Source organism: Xyrauchen texanus, chromosome 31, assembly GCF_025860055.1.
Source record: "Xyrauchen texanus isolate HMW12.3.18 chromosome 31, RBS_HiC_50CHRs, whole genome shotgun sequence".
NCBI lineage: Eukaryota > Metazoa > Chordata > Actinopteri > Cypriniformes > Catostomidae > Xyrauchen > Xyrauchen texanus.
In genome coordinates this window covers 32,466,749-32,484,219 of record NC_068306.1, presented here as the reverse complement: position 1 = coordinate 32,484,219, position 17,471 = coordinate 32,466,749, and the positions used below count along the sequence as shown (strand labels likewise).

At 42.6% G+C, this 17,471-nt stretch overlaps 1 protein-coding gene across 1 annotated transcript in view; it reads right to left on the bottom strand.

Moving 5' to 3' along the window:
- LOC127624697 (leucine--tRNA ligase, cytoplasmic) overlaps positions 1-17,471 on the bottom strand; it is a 45,859-nt gene that overhangs the window by 27,284 nt on the left and 1,104 nt on the right. The window contains exons 2-19 of the mRNA XM_052099534.1: positions 16,410-16,531; positions 16,233-16,320; positions 15,788-15,868; positions 15,483-15,623; positions 15,129-15,290; positions 14,908-15,020; positions 12,781-12,844; positions 12,627-12,694; positions 11,648-11,873; positions 5,359-5,446; positions 4,843-4,919; positions 4,609-4,662; positions 3,084-3,224; positions 2,427-2,504; positions 1,962-2,047; positions 1,062-1,127; positions 868-950; positions 415-553 (exon numbers count right to left, since the gene is read on the bottom strand). Of these exons, the coding sequence (XP_051955494.1) occupies positions 415-553; positions 868-950; positions 1,062-1,127; positions 1,962-2,047; positions 2,427-2,504; positions 3,084-3,224; positions 4,609-4,662; positions 4,843-4,919; positions 5,359-5,446; positions 11,648-11,873; positions 12,627-12,694; positions 12,781-12,844; positions 14,908-15,020; positions 15,129-15,290; positions 15,483-15,623; positions 15,788-15,868; positions 16,233-16,320; positions 16,410-16,531 (1,877 nt within the window). The remainder of the gene's footprint in view (positions 1-414; positions 554-867; positions 951-1,061; positions 1,128-1,961; positions 2,048-2,426; positions 2,505-3,083; positions 3,225-4,608; positions 4,663-4,842; positions 4,920-5,358; positions 5,447-11,647; positions 11,874-12,626; positions 12,695-12,780; positions 12,845-14,907; positions 15,021-15,128; positions 15,291-15,482; positions 15,624-15,787; positions 15,869-16,232; positions 16,321-16,409; positions 16,532-17,471) is intronic.

The following is a 17,471-nucleotide window of genomic DNA, read 5'->3' as shown; positions in this document are numbered from 1 at the left end:
AAGTGATTTTATCATACTAAAATCATTTTTACACTCTTAATTTCAACAATTTAATGTTTACAGATTGGCCCCCATTCAATTCCATTCACTTTTATTGTTGTGGTAATCAACATTATGCAACAAATGCAGATGATTGAGTTGAACTTGTATTTAAAGGGATAGCACACCCCAAAGTTGAAGTCTGTCATTTGTTACACAAAAGAAAAGTGTCATACATGAGGAAGAGTGAAAAATGAACTAAGATGAGTGCAAGTTTATTTTCAGGTGAACTTGAAAATCAGTCCATAACAAATCTATTTCCTTTTCTTATTTAATTTTTGTATATTTCTTATTCCCCATTTCCTTCTATCCTTTATGTGGTTTCATATTTGACATTTTCCAACCTTTCTGGAAGAGTCAAAGCACAAATAATACCTGATTCCCAGTGGTGAGGGTCCCTGTCCGTTGAGGGTCCCTCCCTGGAGAAGATGTGCTACAGTGTAGAACGCCATGTAGATGGTGGAGTCCGACAGGGACTCAATGAGCCAATGTTCATCCCATGGCAACCGGGTTCCTATGGAAACCAAACACATAAAAGAAGTCCAAAATGAAAGGTTCTCTCTAAGGAAAGGCAAGAAAATTGCTGATGCTATCGCTGCGTGGTCGGGGGGGGGGGGGGCAAGGGAGGAGAGAGGAACAGAAATAAAAGTCCTGGCCAAATGCCTTTGATTAATATTGGTTTCACACAAATGCGCCGCTCATCTGAGATGCGTACAATATGATGTGTGCAAAAACGTCTGTCTATACTAAACAATTTATTCCATAAGAAAATCTAAAAGGACACAGGAAAAGCTTTCAATGAAGCATGTTAACAAAAACTGATTTTACCAAGCCCATATGTTCTGGAGCAGGCATGTTCCTGAAGCCATGCCAATGTTGCTTCAAAGTTCTTCCTGGTTTCATCACCGAACCTGAAGAGCAACAGTGAACATTCAGACATTCATACAAACTCTCCTGAAAGAGATCTTAAAAATGTTCAAGCCCCTGACTGACGTCCCACAAAGTGTGTGTGATAAACTTACGTCTCTAGATCCTCCAGGACGCCCATGGCTTGTTTTTTCCATTCCTCGTTGCCATAATCCAGATACCTGTTAAATAAAACCTCCAATCACTATCTGACAAGTCAAACTGATAAGCGACAGCACAATACAATTGACATCAATACAAGTTATACTAAAACCCCACAGAATAATAAGGACAGGATGTCAGTTTATTGAACAGGAAGCGGGTACACTATAGGACAGCAGTGGTCACTTATCTTGGATGTTATGATATATTTTGAGAAGCACCTCACCTGAGCGAACGAGACACGGATTTGGGAACAGTATATGCATGAATGTGTAAATACTGTAATGCCTCTTCTCTATCACTTACATTCTCTTCAGCATTCAGAGTTCAGCACTGTGGTGAGATTTCATGATGTGTGAATAAAGCTTTAGATAAACTATTATCAAACTTAAAATGAACAGAGCATGAAAAGTAGCTAGTTTTAAACACATGAAATGTATTTTGCATGATTTTATCCTAATTAATCAAATCAAACATATACAATTGGGACATAATTTGAATGTTACTTGGTGGGAAGTAAATAATCTAATTTCATTTTCCCAATTTTACATTACAGCGTTGACTGTATTCATCAACCTCAACCATTCAACTCGGTTTTCAAAGTTATTGAAACAAAAAAGATCACATTTATTATGGGAAATAAGTTTATCAATAACAACAAACAACAACATAATTTATGGTTAATAAGTTTATCAATAACAACAAACAAACATCTGGTCCCCATTTGTTTTTTTAAGAATTGTATTTTATTTAAAACTGCTCATATATTTAGTTTGACCTTTTAAAATAAAATTTACAATTTTTAAGAACTTCAAGCCCTATTTCATGGAAAGCAGTGTTAATTCTGCACTAACCATTGATCACAGAGCGCCACCACACACTCATCTGCAGAGCGAGACAACACCTGCTTCTCTGGCTCCATGTAAATCAGAGCTTCACCCTAAGAAACCAATAACAAACTGGGGTTTGACAGATACATTTATAAGGTTCAATCATGAACATATACTGCCCTATAAAGCCAAAATGCATTAACTACAACAACACTGAAACTGAGAAAAATAGCTTACATTATTTTAATTGTTCTGCCAAATATGGATTATAAAACAGTCTCACTCTGTTTTCTCTGAATCTGACTATAGTTGAGTCAAACTGAGTCACAGGACAGATCATAGTCCAAGAGACCCGATTTCAACCACAACTTCATTTTGACAAAATGTGTAGTTGCTGCGTTGTGCCTTTGCAAGGCAGAATACACCTTTGCACCATCATACTGAGAAATAAGAACGGCAATAAGAGTAGAAGAATAAAATTCCACAAACTTTTTCCACCATCATCTTCTGAATGGGTTTCTTCACATCCTGGACCTTCTGCCCCATGAAACCCTCAACCAACATGATCTAACAAAACATCAAACAAACAAAACAACTATGTAAAAAACAAAAAAGAAAACAAAAAGCAAAACAAAACAAAAAGGCAAATCAAAAAGCAAAACAAAACATAAAAACATGACAAAATAAAACATGACAAAAAAACTGACAAAAAAGACTCACGCTCGTCACCTTCCAAACACTCACAAATGTCTAAACCATATTTTGGGGATTTTTTCTTAGTTTTTTTCCATTCTGTGCAAATCAATTAAAAAAAATTAGCACAAGCCTTTCCTTCATATTTGATTGTTGACATGTTGTCATGAATAAACTCTCCCATTGCTATCTGTGAATGTTTGTATGAGAACTAATATTGAGATCGTAACTACATCTGGGGATGGGAACGGTCATGTACTTGAAGCAGGTAGTCTGCAATCAATTGTGTAGTAGTGTACACTTTCATTAGTTTGACAAGCTTTAGTCCTGTTGTGTGCGTTTGGCTTAAAATGAGCATATTTCATAAAGTGTCCCAAATGCAACCCACTGTATTGCAATATTAAGGGCTGATAATGGTGAATTTGAGGAGTGCTGGTGTTCAGGTGGTCTCACCCCCTCGTAAAACCCCTTTAGGTAGACCTTCTCTTTGGCCTCGGCCAGTTTCTCTCTGTCGTTCTGGCTTTGGATCTTTAGCTCGTCACAAACCAGAGGAGCCGACAGGCTTCCATATCCTGGGATCTCAATGATGGGCACCTGGAAGAACGCAGAATCAACTTAGACACACAGGACCTAGAAAAATGACTTAAACGACCCAAAGTAATGGTTTGATGGGCTCAGTTTTCTTTCTTCTGTTCAAATATTTCCCATTAAGATACAAAGTTGGGGCAGGACATTTCAAAGGTCGCTTTTGTATAGCCAACAGACTTTTGTAGTTAACAACATTGACAGTTTGCACCATAGATGAAAATATTGAAGACACTTGAATTCATACATTCATACTTTAACAAAGTGTCAACAACATTTCTTAAGAAAAGGTTCGTTGACCGGTTCGTTGACCGTCAACAGTAACGATATAAGGGGGGCCTGTGTAGCTCAGCAAGTAAAGATGCCGACTACCACACCTGGAGTTCCATGTTCACCAGGTGTGGAGACCTGGCTGATTGAATCCAGACAGGTCTCCTAAGCAACCAAATTGGCCGGTTGCTAAGGAGGGTAGTCACATGTGGTAACCTCCTCATGGTCACTATAATGTGGTTCTCACTCTCGGTGGGGCACATGGTAAGTTGTGTGTGGATGCCGTGGAGAATGGTGTGAAGCCTCCACATGTGCTAAGTCTCCGTGATAAGATGCGTGGATAGACAGTCTCAGACATGGAGGCAACTGAGATTCACCCGGATTGAGGAGACTCACTACGCCCCCACAAGGACTTAGAGCGCATTGGGAATTGGGTATTCCAAATTGAGAGAAAAGGGGAGAAAAAAAATTAAATAAAGACAAAGATGAAGGTGAACTTCAAATAACTTACATGCTAGTCAGAATACAAAACTTGTGTAGTGAAAACAATGTTTCTGTAAAACAGGCTAGACATAATGCAATATCCTAAACACTGAATAGTCTCTAGTGTGTGAAGAATTCACAACTTTTAAAAGAATTATAAAAAAAGATTTGTAAAAAATTGTAATTTAAAAAAAACACTTCATTATACTAATTATTTGCTATTATTTCAAGCGCTCAGGACAGTTTCACATGATGGTTATGTTGATAAATCTTACATTTCATACAAGTTTAAATAATTAAAAGACTATGCACATGGTTGTCATTTAAAAAATAATCCTATATTATTTTTGTTGTCTAAAATTGTTTGCCATTTCAGTGAAATTAATAAAATTGAATAAAATGACTTTATATGACATTTGAATTTGAATGAACATTTTCTTTACAAGACCGATATTATGACTAAAATAAAAATGTATACATTCACATTCAAAAATGCATTAAAAATGCAACATTCATACATTCATAATTTATTTAAAAAAAAATAATTAATTACACTGTTAAAACTGCAAAGTTTGATTTAATGGACTCTTTTTAAAGAAGTTTTATTTAATTCAGCAAATAGCAACAGAAAGCATACTACCGGCTCATAGGGCAGCACCATAAAATCTTGAATTCCATACTTCTCTCTCAAAGCCTAAATATATAAAATAAAAAACACACATTTTCCAGAGAAGATTCAGACATTTTTGTATTAGGTAACTTCATCATCTGATATACATTTATTATTACGTTTGCAAAAAAAAAAAAAAAAAAACGTAAACAAAATTGAATCCACAAGAAAAGAAAATGGACTGCTGTAAAATAAATACAACACCTGTTTCTTTTTGATGTCCCTGAGAGCGGCGATATCGTCAGGCGCGTCTGACGGCACGCTGGTGACAACTCCAGTGCCTGTTATGACAAATTAGATTTCAGCAATCTTAAAATAACGAGTTAATGCACTCGAAACGAACATTTTGGTGTGAGAACAGTGTACCAAGCCACGCACTTCATGATCGTGAGAACTCAGCGATTGATATTAACATTTCTGACATTTCAATTTGGGGAAGGTCCTTTTCACTGTGAAAACGGGAGCCCGAGGCAAAAGCAACAGAGTAATTCACATTGCAGAATCATGTTAGAAGACAAGCAGTGCAGTAATGTGGCCCCCGCTGCCTGAGGGAAACATCCATTAGAGTCATTTCCATATTCCATTTGTTTCGCGATGTCTAACGCCGCTTTCACTTTTGCCATTATGAAAGTGAGAACTGTCCCGTGGGACCGTTAAGAGACGCGCCTTGACAGTGCACGGTAATGTGATGAGATAATATTATGGGGTGGTGTCAGGTACCTTTGTCTTCTTTAATGGTGAGCATTGGCAGGGCGTAGATGATCTTGTATGAGGTGAGGGGGGCATTCAAAGCACAGCCGAGGATGTCCTGGAAAGGTGAAAGAGAGAGAGAGAGAGAGAGAGTGAGCAAGACACAAAGTGTGTGGAGGAGCAGTGTTTGAATGTATGAATCATTTTGTGCACAAACTCATCCATGTACAAACATGATTTAATTTGTGACTTTACTAGTATATCATGAGGTTGGTATAACAAGAGTAGTCAGTAGATTCAAATAAATAATCATAATTAATCCCATGATTTATTTGTAGTTATTTATGTATTGCGTTTTTTTTTAAATGTTCACCCAAAAATGAAAATTCTCTCATCATTTGCTAACTCTCATGCCATCCCAGATGTGTGACTTTCTTTCTTCTGCAGAACACAAATGAATATTTTAAGAAGAATATTTAAGCTCTGTAGGTCCATACAATGCAAGTGAATGGTGACCAGAACTCTGAAGCACCCTAAAGCATATAAAGGCAGCATAAAAGTAAACTGTTTTAATCAATGTCTTCTGAAGTGATCCAATCGGTTTTGCGTAAGAACAGTCCAAAATATAACTCCTTTTTTACTGTACATGTTGCCATTGCAGTCTCTAGGCACAACCATGATTTCAAGATTGATTACACTTTCTAGTGCTTGATGCATTCGCTGAGTGGTAAATGGGGCTAGGAAGTGTAATCCTGCTTGAAATCATAATCACCAAAGACACTGCTGATGTCAAGATTTATAGTAAATAAGGAGGCTCATTCAAGTCAAGTCAAGTCAATTTTATTTGTATAGCGCCTTTCACAACACACATCGTTTCAAAGCAGCTTTACAGAATATCAGCATTAACAGACGATAAAACTGTAATGTCTATAAAGTCGATTAATCATCATTGTGTAATTTCGATAAAATACGATTTTTAATAGTGTTTAAAAATAATTAAATGATAATTGTATTAATAACCCCAGTGAGCAAGCTGAAGGCGACTGTGGCAAGGAACACAAAACATAAGATGTTGATTAATGGAGAAAATAACCTTGGGAGAAACCAGACTCACTGTGGGGGCCAGTTCCCCTCTGGCTAACATTTTGAATGTAATGTAAATATTAATTATGTATAGTTATTCACCCAAATACGATTGGATGGCTTCAGAAGACATGGATTATGTAACGGTTACCCTGTCTTGTTTCACTGTTGCCCTCTTGTTTTCCATCTTGTCACTTTTGCACTTCTTAGTTTTCACTTTAGTCCCTTATGTAACTCCATAGTCCTCTGTTAGCGTTCGTGTTCCCTGTCATTGTTTTCACCTGCCCTCATTAGTTTGCCGTTTGCTTCTGTTAATCACCTTATTATCTTGTTTGAGTTCTGTTCGTTCATTGGCCCCTTTCCCCCTTGTTTATGTATTTATACCCTGTGTCTTTGTTCAGTCTCCGTCGATCGTCGTTTGATGTCAACCTGGTGTGTGTTTCCTCCTCGAGTCCCCTGTTGCTTACCTCGTGTTTAATTCGCTATTTTATGTTTCATTTCCCCATCGTGGGTTGTTCCTTTGTGTTTTCCTGTTTGGTTCACGAAATAAAGTTCAAACTGTGTTTGGATCCGCATCTCGTCTGCCTCGTTACTCAAGCATAACAGAACGATCGACCCACCCATGGATCCAGCAGTCCAACGTGCGAACTACCATCTGCTCTGCTTAAAGCAAGAGGACCGCCCCATTGAAGACCACATCCACGATTTCCTGAACCTGGCGAGTGTCTCAGACTTCCCGGACTCAGCCTTGGTGGCCTTCTTTAGGGGCAACCTGAACGCGGCGCTGAGGGAGCGGTTGCCACAGGCAACGCACGGCTGGACGCTCTGCGACTTCCTGGAGGCGACCCTACTAGTTTGCGGCTCACAGCTCACCGTGGGCGTCGTGGAGGAGGACCCTACCCCTCCACCCACTGTGGAGACCCTTCAGCTGTCCGGGGCCCCCCCGTCACACCTACCCCGGTCTGCAAGCCAGAGCCCACGCCTGCCCCGGTCTGCGAGCCAGAACCCATGCCTGCCCCGGTCTGCAAGCCAGGGCCCACGCCTGTCACAGTGAGCGAGCCAGCGGCCACGCATGTCACAGTGAGCGAGCCAGAAGCCACGCATGTCACAGTGAGCGAGCCAGCAGCCACGCATGTCACAGTGAGCGAGCCAGCGGCCACGTATGTCACAGTGAGCGAGCCAGCGGCCACTTATGTCACAGTGAGCGAACCAGCGCCTACGGCCTCTACCATCAGCAAGCCTGAGTCGTCGTCAACCACGGCCAGCGAGCCTGAACCCACGCTGACCAGGAACAGCATCCCAGCCTCGCCAGTCGCATCAGCCCGGAGGAAGAGGAGAAAGGGAGTGGTCTCTGTGCTCCAGCCTCCGCCTGCCGCAGCCCCATGCCCTAAGCCCCCCTTGACTCTGCCCTCAGCGCCCGGCGAACCTAAGCCGGCACATACCACGGTAACCCAGCCAGAGCCTGTAGCCTCAGACGTCAGTGAGCCAGAGCTGTTAGCCTCAAACGTCAATGAGCCAGTGCCTGTAGCCTCGACCGTCCCTGAGCCAGCGCCTGTAGCCACGACCGTCCCTGAGCCAGCGCCTGTAGCCTCGACCGTCCCTGAGCCAGCGCCTGTAGCCTCGACCGTCCCTGAGCCAGCGCCTGTAGCCTCGACCGTCCCTGAGCCAGCGCCTGTGGCCTCGACCGTCCCTGAGCCAGCGCCTGCGGCCTCGACCGTCCAAGAGCCAGTGCCTAAAGCCATGACCGTCCAAGAGCCAGTGCCAGTAGCCATGACCGTCCAAGAGCCAGTGCCAGTAGCCGTGACCATCCAAGAGCCAGTACCAGAAGCCTCGATCGTCCAAGAGCCAGAGCCTGAAGCCATGACCGTCCAAGAGCCAGTGCCAGTAGCCATGACCGTCAAAGAGCCAGTGCCAGTAACCGTGACCGTCCAAGAGCCAGCGCCAGTGGTCGTGCCCATCCTAGAGCCAGCACCTCCCGGGCATTCCAGGGCTCCTCCTCTCGAGCCTAACAGGGCTCCGCCTCCCAAGTCTCTCAAGTCTCTCGAGTCTTCCAGGGCTCCTCCTCCCGAGCTTTCCAGAGCTTCGCCATCCGAGTTTCCTGAGCTTTCCAGAGCTCCGCCATCCGAGTTTCCCGAGCTTTCCAGAGCTCCGCCATCCGAAGTTTCGAGCTTTCCAGAGCTCCGCCATCCGAGTTTCCGAGCTTTCCAGAGCTCCGCCATCCGAAGTTTCCGAGCTTTCCAGAGCTCCGCCATCCGAGTTTCCCGAGCTTTCCAGAGCCCCGCCTTCCGAGTTTCCCGAGCATTCCAGAGCTCCGCCATCCGAGTTTCCCAAGCTTTCCAGAGCTCCACCTTCCGAGTTTCCCGAGCTTTCCAGAGCTCCGCCATCCGAGTTTCCCGAGCCTTCCAGAGCTCCGCCGTCCCAATTTCCCGAGCTTTCCAGAGCTCCGCCCTCCGAGCTTCCCAGAGCTCCACCTCTCAAGCCTCTCGAGCCTTCTAGGGCTCCGCCTCCCAAGCCTCTCGAGCCTACCAGGGCTCCGCCCCTCAAGCCCCTCGAGCCTTCCAGGGCTCCGCCTCTCAAGTCTCTCGAGTCTTCCAGGGCTCCGCCTCTCAAGCCTCCCAAGCTTTCCAGAGCTCCGCCCTCCGATCTTACCAGGGCTCTGCCCCTCAAGCCCCTCGAGCCTTCCAGGGCTCCGCCTCTCAAGTCTCTCGAGTCTTCCAGGGCTCCGTCTCTCAAGCCTCCCAAGCTTTCCAGAGCTCCGCCCTCTGAGCTTCCCAGAGCTCCGCCTCTCAAGCCTCTCGAGCCTGCCAGGGCTCTCGAGCCTGCCAGGCCCTCAAGCCTCTCGAGCCTCCCAGGGCTCCGCCTCAAGCCTCTCGAGCCTTCCAGGGCTCCAGCCTCTCAAGCCTCTCCCGAGCCTCCCAGGGCTCCGCCTCTCTCGAGCCTCCCAGGAGCCTTCCAGGGCTCCGCCTTCCAGGCCTCTCGAGCCACCCAGGGCTCCGCCTCTCGAGCCTTCCAGGGCTCCGTCCCCAGAGCCTCTTGAGTCTCCTACAGCTCCGCCCCCAGAGCCTCCTACGGCTCCGCCTACGATCCACTCAAGCCTTCGACGGCTCTGCCCCCAGAGCCTCTCGAGCCTCCTGCAGCTCCGCCTCTCGAGCCTCCTGCGGCTCCGCCTCCAGAGCCTCCTATGGCTCCGCCTCTCGATCCACTCAAGCCTTCGACGGCTCCGCCCTCAGAGCCTCCCGAGCCTCCTACGGCTCCGCCACTCGAGCCACTCAAGCCTTCGACGGCACCGCCCGCCGAGCCTCCCGAGCCTCCTACGGCTCCACCGCTCGAGCCACTCAAGCCTTCGACGGCTCCGCCCTCAGAGCCTCCCGAGCCTCCTATGGCTCCGCCTCCCGAGCTTCCTCCGGCCCCGCCTCTCGAGCCACTCAAGCCTTCGACGGCTTCACCCTCAGAGCCTCCTACGTCTCTGCCCCCAGAGCCTCCAGAGTCTTCCTGGTCTCCGCTCCTAAAGCCTCCCACGGTGCCGCCTACCCCGGCTCCGCCTCCTGAGCCTCTTTCAGCTCCACCTCCTGAGCCTCCCTCAGCCCCGCCTTCTGGGCCTTCTGAGCCATCACCTCCCTCGGCTCCGCCTCAGAGGTCCTCCTTGGCTCCGCCTCACGCAGCGCCGCCGGCCTCCCCTGTGGCCACTCCATCTCCTAGGCCACCAAAACCGGCCTCTGCTCCGTGGTCACCTCCCAGGTCCCCTGAACCGGCCCTTGGCCCACGACCACCTCCCAGGCCACCAAAGCCGGCCTCTATCCTGTGGCCTCCTCCCAGGCCTCCTGACCCGGTCCCTGTCTTGTGGCCACCTCCCAGGGCTTCTGACCCTGCTCCCATCCTGTGGCCTCTTCCCAGGCCCCCTGATCCAGTCCCTGTCCTGTGGCTTCCCCCCAGACCTCCTGACCCAGCCCCAGTCCCGTGGCCTCTTCCCAGGCCCCCTGATCCAGTCCCTGTCCTGTGGCCTCCACCCAGGCCTCCTGACCCTGTTCCCGTCCTGAGTCCCCCCTCCTGGCATCCTGACCCAGTCCCCGTCCAGTGGCCTCCTCCCAGGCTCCCCAAACCTGTCCTTGCCCGATGGCCCGCTCCCAGACCATCAAAACCTGTCCCTGCCCGGTCGATACCTCCCTGGGCCCCTAACCCTCATCTCCACTTGTGCCCCCGTGGACTGTCTCACCTTCGTTCGTGCCCTCGTGGACTGACTCATTTCCCCCCCGGACTTCCTGTCTGCCCCTGGCACCTCCCGGACCTGCCTGTCTTGCCCTCTGTGCCCCCCGGACTTCCTGCCTGCCCAATGTGCCCCCCTGGTCTGCCTGTCTGCCCATGTGCCCACTTGTACTGTCTGTTTGCCCCTGGTGCCCTCATGTTGTCCTTGTGGATTTTTGTCTTTTGTTGTTTGTTGTCAAGGATCGTCTGGTATCCGATCCTTGAGGGGGCTATGTAACGGTTACCCTGTCTTGTTTCACTGTTGCCCTCTTGTTTTCCATCTTGTCACTTTTGCACTTCTTAGTTTTCACTTTAGTCCCTTATGTAACTCCATAGTCCTCTGTTAGCGTTCAGTGTTCCCTGTCATTGTTTTCACCTGCCCACATTAGTTTGCCGTTTGCTTCTGTTAATCACCTTATTATCTTGTTTGAGTTCTGTTCGTTCATTGGCCCCTTTCCCCCTTGTTTATGTATTTATACCCTGTGTCTTTGTTCAGTCTCCGTCGATCGTCGTTTGATGTCAACCTGGTGTGTGTTTCCTCCTCGAGTCCCCTGTTGCTTACCTCGTGTTTAATTCGCTATTTTATGTTTCATTTCCCCATCGTGGGTTGTTCCTTTGTGTTTTCCTGTTTGGTTCACGAAATAAAGTTCAAACTGCGTTTGGATCCGCATCTCCTCGTCTGCCTCGTTACTCAAGCATAACAGATTAAACCACTGGAGTCCTATTAATTACTTTTGTGCTGCCTTTATTTGCTTTTTGGAGCTTAACATTTTTGGTCACCATTCACTTGCATTGTATGCACCTACAGAGCTGAGACATTCTTCTAAAATCGTATTTTTTTTTTATCTAGATAAGAAAGAAATTCATGCAGGTTTGTAACAACGAGAGGGTGAGTAAATGATGATATAATTTTCATTTTTGGCCAAACTATTGCTTTCATTTATTCTGTTTACTGCACGTGTTCAGTGAGTGTGTGGATCAGAGAGAAATAAACCTGGCCCATAATCTGCATGATCACAGGAACAACTCCGTTCTCTTTGGTAAAGCCCTGGTAGGACATGTTTCTAGCTGAGCGCTGGGTACTGATAAACAGATCGTTGCTGGCCGTCTCAAACACGATGTACTTCATATCAGGACGGATCCAGCAGTTCGTCTGACCAAACATGGTTTCAGGTCTCAGAGTTGCTGCCACCAGAAAGATGTTTTTGCATTTAAGAGTGCTGAAAACATTTTGAAAACCATAAATGTGGGTGCAATTTATATATCAACATTTTAAAGCAGGGTTTAAGACATTAGGCTTCTTATGAATATATAAGGGAAAGTATATATTTTAGGCCATATATTATGACTGGTCACCCTTTCTACATTTTAAAATCTTTTTGCCTTCATTTGTTCATTTGGTCACACTTTATATTAGGTGGTCTTAACTACTATGAACTGACATTAAATACATACAAGGCTATGTATTTACTGTGTAACTATATGTTGTTCTGCAGAATTCCTACATTTATTGCTACTGAGGTTTAGGTATGGGTAGGTTTATGAGTAAGGGTAAGGTTAGGGTTAGGATTAGGGGTTAGAGTTAGGTTTTGGTTGAAGTGTTGGGTTAGGGGTTAAGTTAACAGTGTAACTACAAATGTTATTAAAGTACTTTAAATGTAATTACAATGCAACAACATGTATGTATATAATAAGTACATTGTATCAAATGGTTAAGTACATAGTAGCTAAGGCCACCTAATATAAAGTGTGTCCATTTATTTTAAATGGTCCATCGGTATGATAAATGATTTGTTTGATTTGACATAATGACATTGTAATACCATGGAATTTGTTGAAGTATCTAAGAGTACCAAGTAAACGCTATGGTAAATAAATATGGTAAACATTCAGTACCATATTTCAAAGTACAATGGTTTTCACACCTGATACCATAAATGTACCGTGGTACCACCACATGTAAGAGATTGTACCTCAATTTTGTTGGGAAAGGTTCAACAATCTTCATTTTGATGAGGGTGTACTCTTGAGGACCGACTCCCTGTAATAGAGAGATCATTACTTTAAGGAAAGTTATTTGTCCTAATTTAAGACACAAAACGGATATTTATTTCAAATCATCCCCACCTCTCCCGTCTGTCTGTCATGATCCATGCAGGGCTGCCCATCTTTGGGGGAGTAAATGGTATACCTGTAATAGACAAAACAAATCTAGAATTTTGTTTCTGAAATCGATCATTTTACTGTAAAATACATAGAGATGCCATGATTATAAGTTTTTAAAATTAACCACGCTTAAAAATGGCACGGTTAATTTAACCGTAAGAATTTAGTATCTACGGTTATAAACTGCAAAACTTTTTTATTTTTTTTATTTTATAGCCTATTATTTATTTGATTTTATCAAAAAACTTTAAAAAACAAAATATAGGAATACAACAACTTAAATACAGGACAAACAAAACAATAGACAAAAAACAAACAAAACAGGCTTTGCATGTGATTATGTGAAGTGTAGGTGTGAGGTTGTGTTGTGCGTCTGTACAGCTCTATGGTAAATATATATGTAAGGTAAGCAGTGAAGAGGGGAGAGAGAATTAGTTTTTTTATATATATGTACATATAATATAATAAACTACAAACAAAAAAGAAATTAATAAATATAGGGAGGAGGCATAATGAGGAGAGGATGGGCCACCATTCGGGAGGAATCAGAGTAGGACAGTAGGGCACCCCCAGCAAGGACCCAGCACTCTGATGCACCTTCCCACTGGACAATCTCTTTCAAAAAACCTCTCCAAAGCCCCGTGGGCGGAGTCAAAGTTTATTTACACGTGGAACAAATTATTTACATATATTAAGCGTTTTTGTACGATTTTGTGGTAACACTTTACAATAAGGTTCCATTTGTTGACATTACCGGTAGTTAACAGCATTGGTTAACATGAACTAACAATAAACAATACTTATTAAGCATTTATTAATCTTAGTTAATGTTAATTTCAACATATACTAATATATTTTTAAAATCTAAATTTGTATATGTTCACCATTAAATAATGCACTATGAACTAACAATGAACAATTGTATTTTCATTAACAAAGATTAATAAATTGTGCAACACATATATTGTTAATTGTTTGTTCATGACACTTAATGCATTAACTAATGTTAACAAATGGAACCTTATTGTAAAGTGTTTTAAAGTGTAAAGTGTTTTAATTTGTAAGCCTAAATGTAAAAACTCTTGTTCCTAGATGGGTAGTGGAGCTGGTTATGGATCGGTATCCACGTGGTGCTTGGCCAGGTGACACGGACTGAACTGGGCTGAAACACACAAACTCCAAAACATAAGAATCTTAAGATTACATATGATTCTTATGATCGACATAAGATCGAGGAATTCGATCTACAGTACCAGACTATTATCTACTAAAAAATGACTTAAATTGTCTGTTTGGGAGCATTTAAATGACAGAGAGTTACTTAAGACGACGAATGTGAAACATGCAGACAGAAGTCATTTAGTTAAAGAAACACATCCTACAAATGGGACAGGTGTTCTACACTACAACAAATTAGTGAGTTTAATATTATTAGCTGTGGTGATGAATTGAGAGTTATAAAATACCCCTGAAAATCTAATTCAAGGGGCAAATATTGCTAATTTGAGGAAAGGTTCATTTCAAACCCTGGTCCATTCTATGTTAAAAAAAAAAATTAATTTTCAAAACATTCTAGAGAATATCTCCTGAATCCCCATATAATAATCAATATCTGTTCTCAGCCACAATACCTCCTAATGTACCATATGTTATGTAAAAACAATATATATATATATAAATGTACTCAAACACATATATTGTTGATTGATCTTTTAATATTCTTAAAGTAGACAACCTTTAGTAAATGTCCTAAATAAGCCACTGGAAAGCTACTGGATTAGCTAAATGTTTAAATAGTAAATAAATAAATAATACGTTTACAGATCTCCTGCAATCGATCATTTCTCTTGGCCCACCCACCCAAAAGTTAATGGCTATGCTACTGGTTTTGACACCATTGTTTGTCTGTAGTTAATTGTAAAAATCCTGTCAAAGCATTGAAAATTGATCAATTAGTTATTGGAAACAAAACAAAAATACAATTGAAAATAATGAAAAATCATCATCATCAACTTATTTTTATTTAGCAGACCAGCATCACATGAATTGAGAATTCTCCTATTGAAATTGTTTAATCAAAAGACATACCTCTTGCCAAACTTGATCTTTTTTCTCTCTCTCAGAGTGATGTATTGCCACCTTACAAAGGAGTCGTAATAGGGGTTTACATCAGTCGTGATGAAGGAGCGACGCCAATCAACCTACAACATTCACGAAACAAAACTCGGTGACTGTAGGGGCGTAATGTCAAGTCATTCTAACCAGCATTGGTTACAATAGAAACCATTCCAATGAGCTTTCTCTAGTACCTTCAGGCCCATTTTCTTCAGGTCTTCTACAGCGAGAGGAGGGAAATAATCTAGCCAATGCTCCGCTTCAGCAAACTTCATGATCTCATCGTCACACAGCCCCAGAGATCTCATGATGTCCCACTGGAACTTCGAGCTGCCAGCCTTTGCCACGGCTTTACTCTATTAGTCAAGTGAGATTCAATACAGGAGGAAGAGAGGTGGGGGTTAGGACCTACAATCGTTCAGTTGCAAACCCTGATCTTAAACCTGATCTTTCAGCTACACCACCACAATTTAAAGAACATTATTTAAAGAGTTCTGCTCGTAGTTTAAACAGGGGCCTAAAATGTAACTGTAAAAGTACAGTTGTACCTTCTTGCCCTTTGTCTTGTCCTTGATGATGACCTTATCGGTGGTCTTTGGCTTCTCTTCCTCCTCCTCATCATATTCCTCAGGGAACTGCGGCGGGTAACCGTACAGCTCCATCTCTCTCTTTAGCTTGTCTGCACATGCCTGTTACACATGGACACAAAGCCTGTATGGATATTATGGCTATATTGGGAACAGCATACTACTTCACTATTGCTGCAGTATATGGTAAGTAGTAACTGTGTATGAATGATGTATGGATCTTATTAAGCAGAACTCATTGTGTGAGAGGAGTTTAAATGACTCACTTTGATGGGCATTCCAGTGCAGTGCAGCCCAAATGGAAAAAGACATTTTTTTCCTTTCAGCCGCTGGTAACCCACTGCAAACTGCAACACACAGAAGTTATAGGCCTAGTATAAGACACTCTGTCATGAAAATAAAGCCCATTTAGGACCATTACAATTTTTTGCATTGCAACAACATTATATTTCATGACAAATAAGCACATTTTCCAAGCAAATTCTCATTACTGTAATGTGTCTAGAAATGTACTTATTGATTCTTTTTCATCACATTATCATTACTGTGTTACAGTTATTCTTTTACTGTTTTATAATAAAATGTATTTTATTTTTAAATCAGCATAAGCAGGACATAAATGTATTACCATTATTTATAAATGCTTTACAAAACAGGAATGACAGGTTTCCTGAGATTCATCTGTAGTCATTTCCTTCTGTGGAAACTCACCTCACACTTAGACAGGCAGAATGTGTGTCCAAGATGAAGTCTTCCATTCATGTACGGGTAAGGAAACGTAACAAAGTACTTGTTCTTACTAGATAGATGTAGAATAATAAATAATTAGGCATGAAAATAATCAGGGGCAACCAGGAATAATTCTTCAAGACATGAGAACAGACTCACTTTGAACTTTCCCCAATGGTGGTGGGAGCATCATTCTCAAAAACTTTCTCCTTCTCCCAATTCTGCTGGACCTTCTCCTCGATGTTTCTCAAGAAGTCAAGCTTTGCTGTTCCCTTGCGCTCCTGAGATGACATATAACATTGATGGAAAATATTAGGATCATTCAACATGAATGATTAGTTTTTATAACTACAAGTTCATACAGAAAGACTAAAAAAAACACAGAAGTGCAACTCTTGGAAGAATGGGATAAATATCAATCACACTACAGTCATTTTCATTAAAGGCTATCCCTTAAATGAAAATGCTCTCTTAATTTACTCATTCTCATGCCATCCCAGATGTGCTTGACTTTCTTTCTTCTGTAGAACACAAATAAAACATTTTTTGAAGAATATTTCAGCTCTGAAGGTCCACAAAGCAGTGAATGGCGACCAGAACTTTGAGATCCAAAAAGGACATAACTGCAGCAAATAAGCATATCATACATTTCCAATAGTTTGATCCATGTCTTCTGAAGCAATATGATAGGTGTGGGTGAGAAACAGCTACATTACAAAAGGACTTAAGTCCTTTTTACAAAGAATATACATTTTTGACCAGCTCCAGTTGATCAGGTGACGATATAAATGGAGAATATGAATAAAAAAAACAATAGAAGAAGAATGTGGAAGTGAAAGTGGAGATTTAGAGTAGGTGGGTTTCTCACCCACACCTATTATATCACTTCAGAAGACATGGATTTAACCATTTGAGTTGTCCACTGCAAAAAATATTTTCAAGACAAGTATTTGTGTCTTGTTTTCCACTAAAAATATCAAAAAATTCTTAAAACGTGATTTAGTTACTTGACAACAAACTGGCATAAGATATTAAGTCTTGTTTTGAGAGAAATCTAACTGAATTTAGAGAGATTTATGCTTAAAACAAGAAAAAGCTGTTTGTCAATGGGGTAAAAACATTCCTACAAAGGAAACACAAGTTTATTTTTCTTACCCCATTGGCAGATTTTGTTTTCTTGTTTAAGATTAAAGTTCACTTAATTTTGTCAGATTTCCCTTA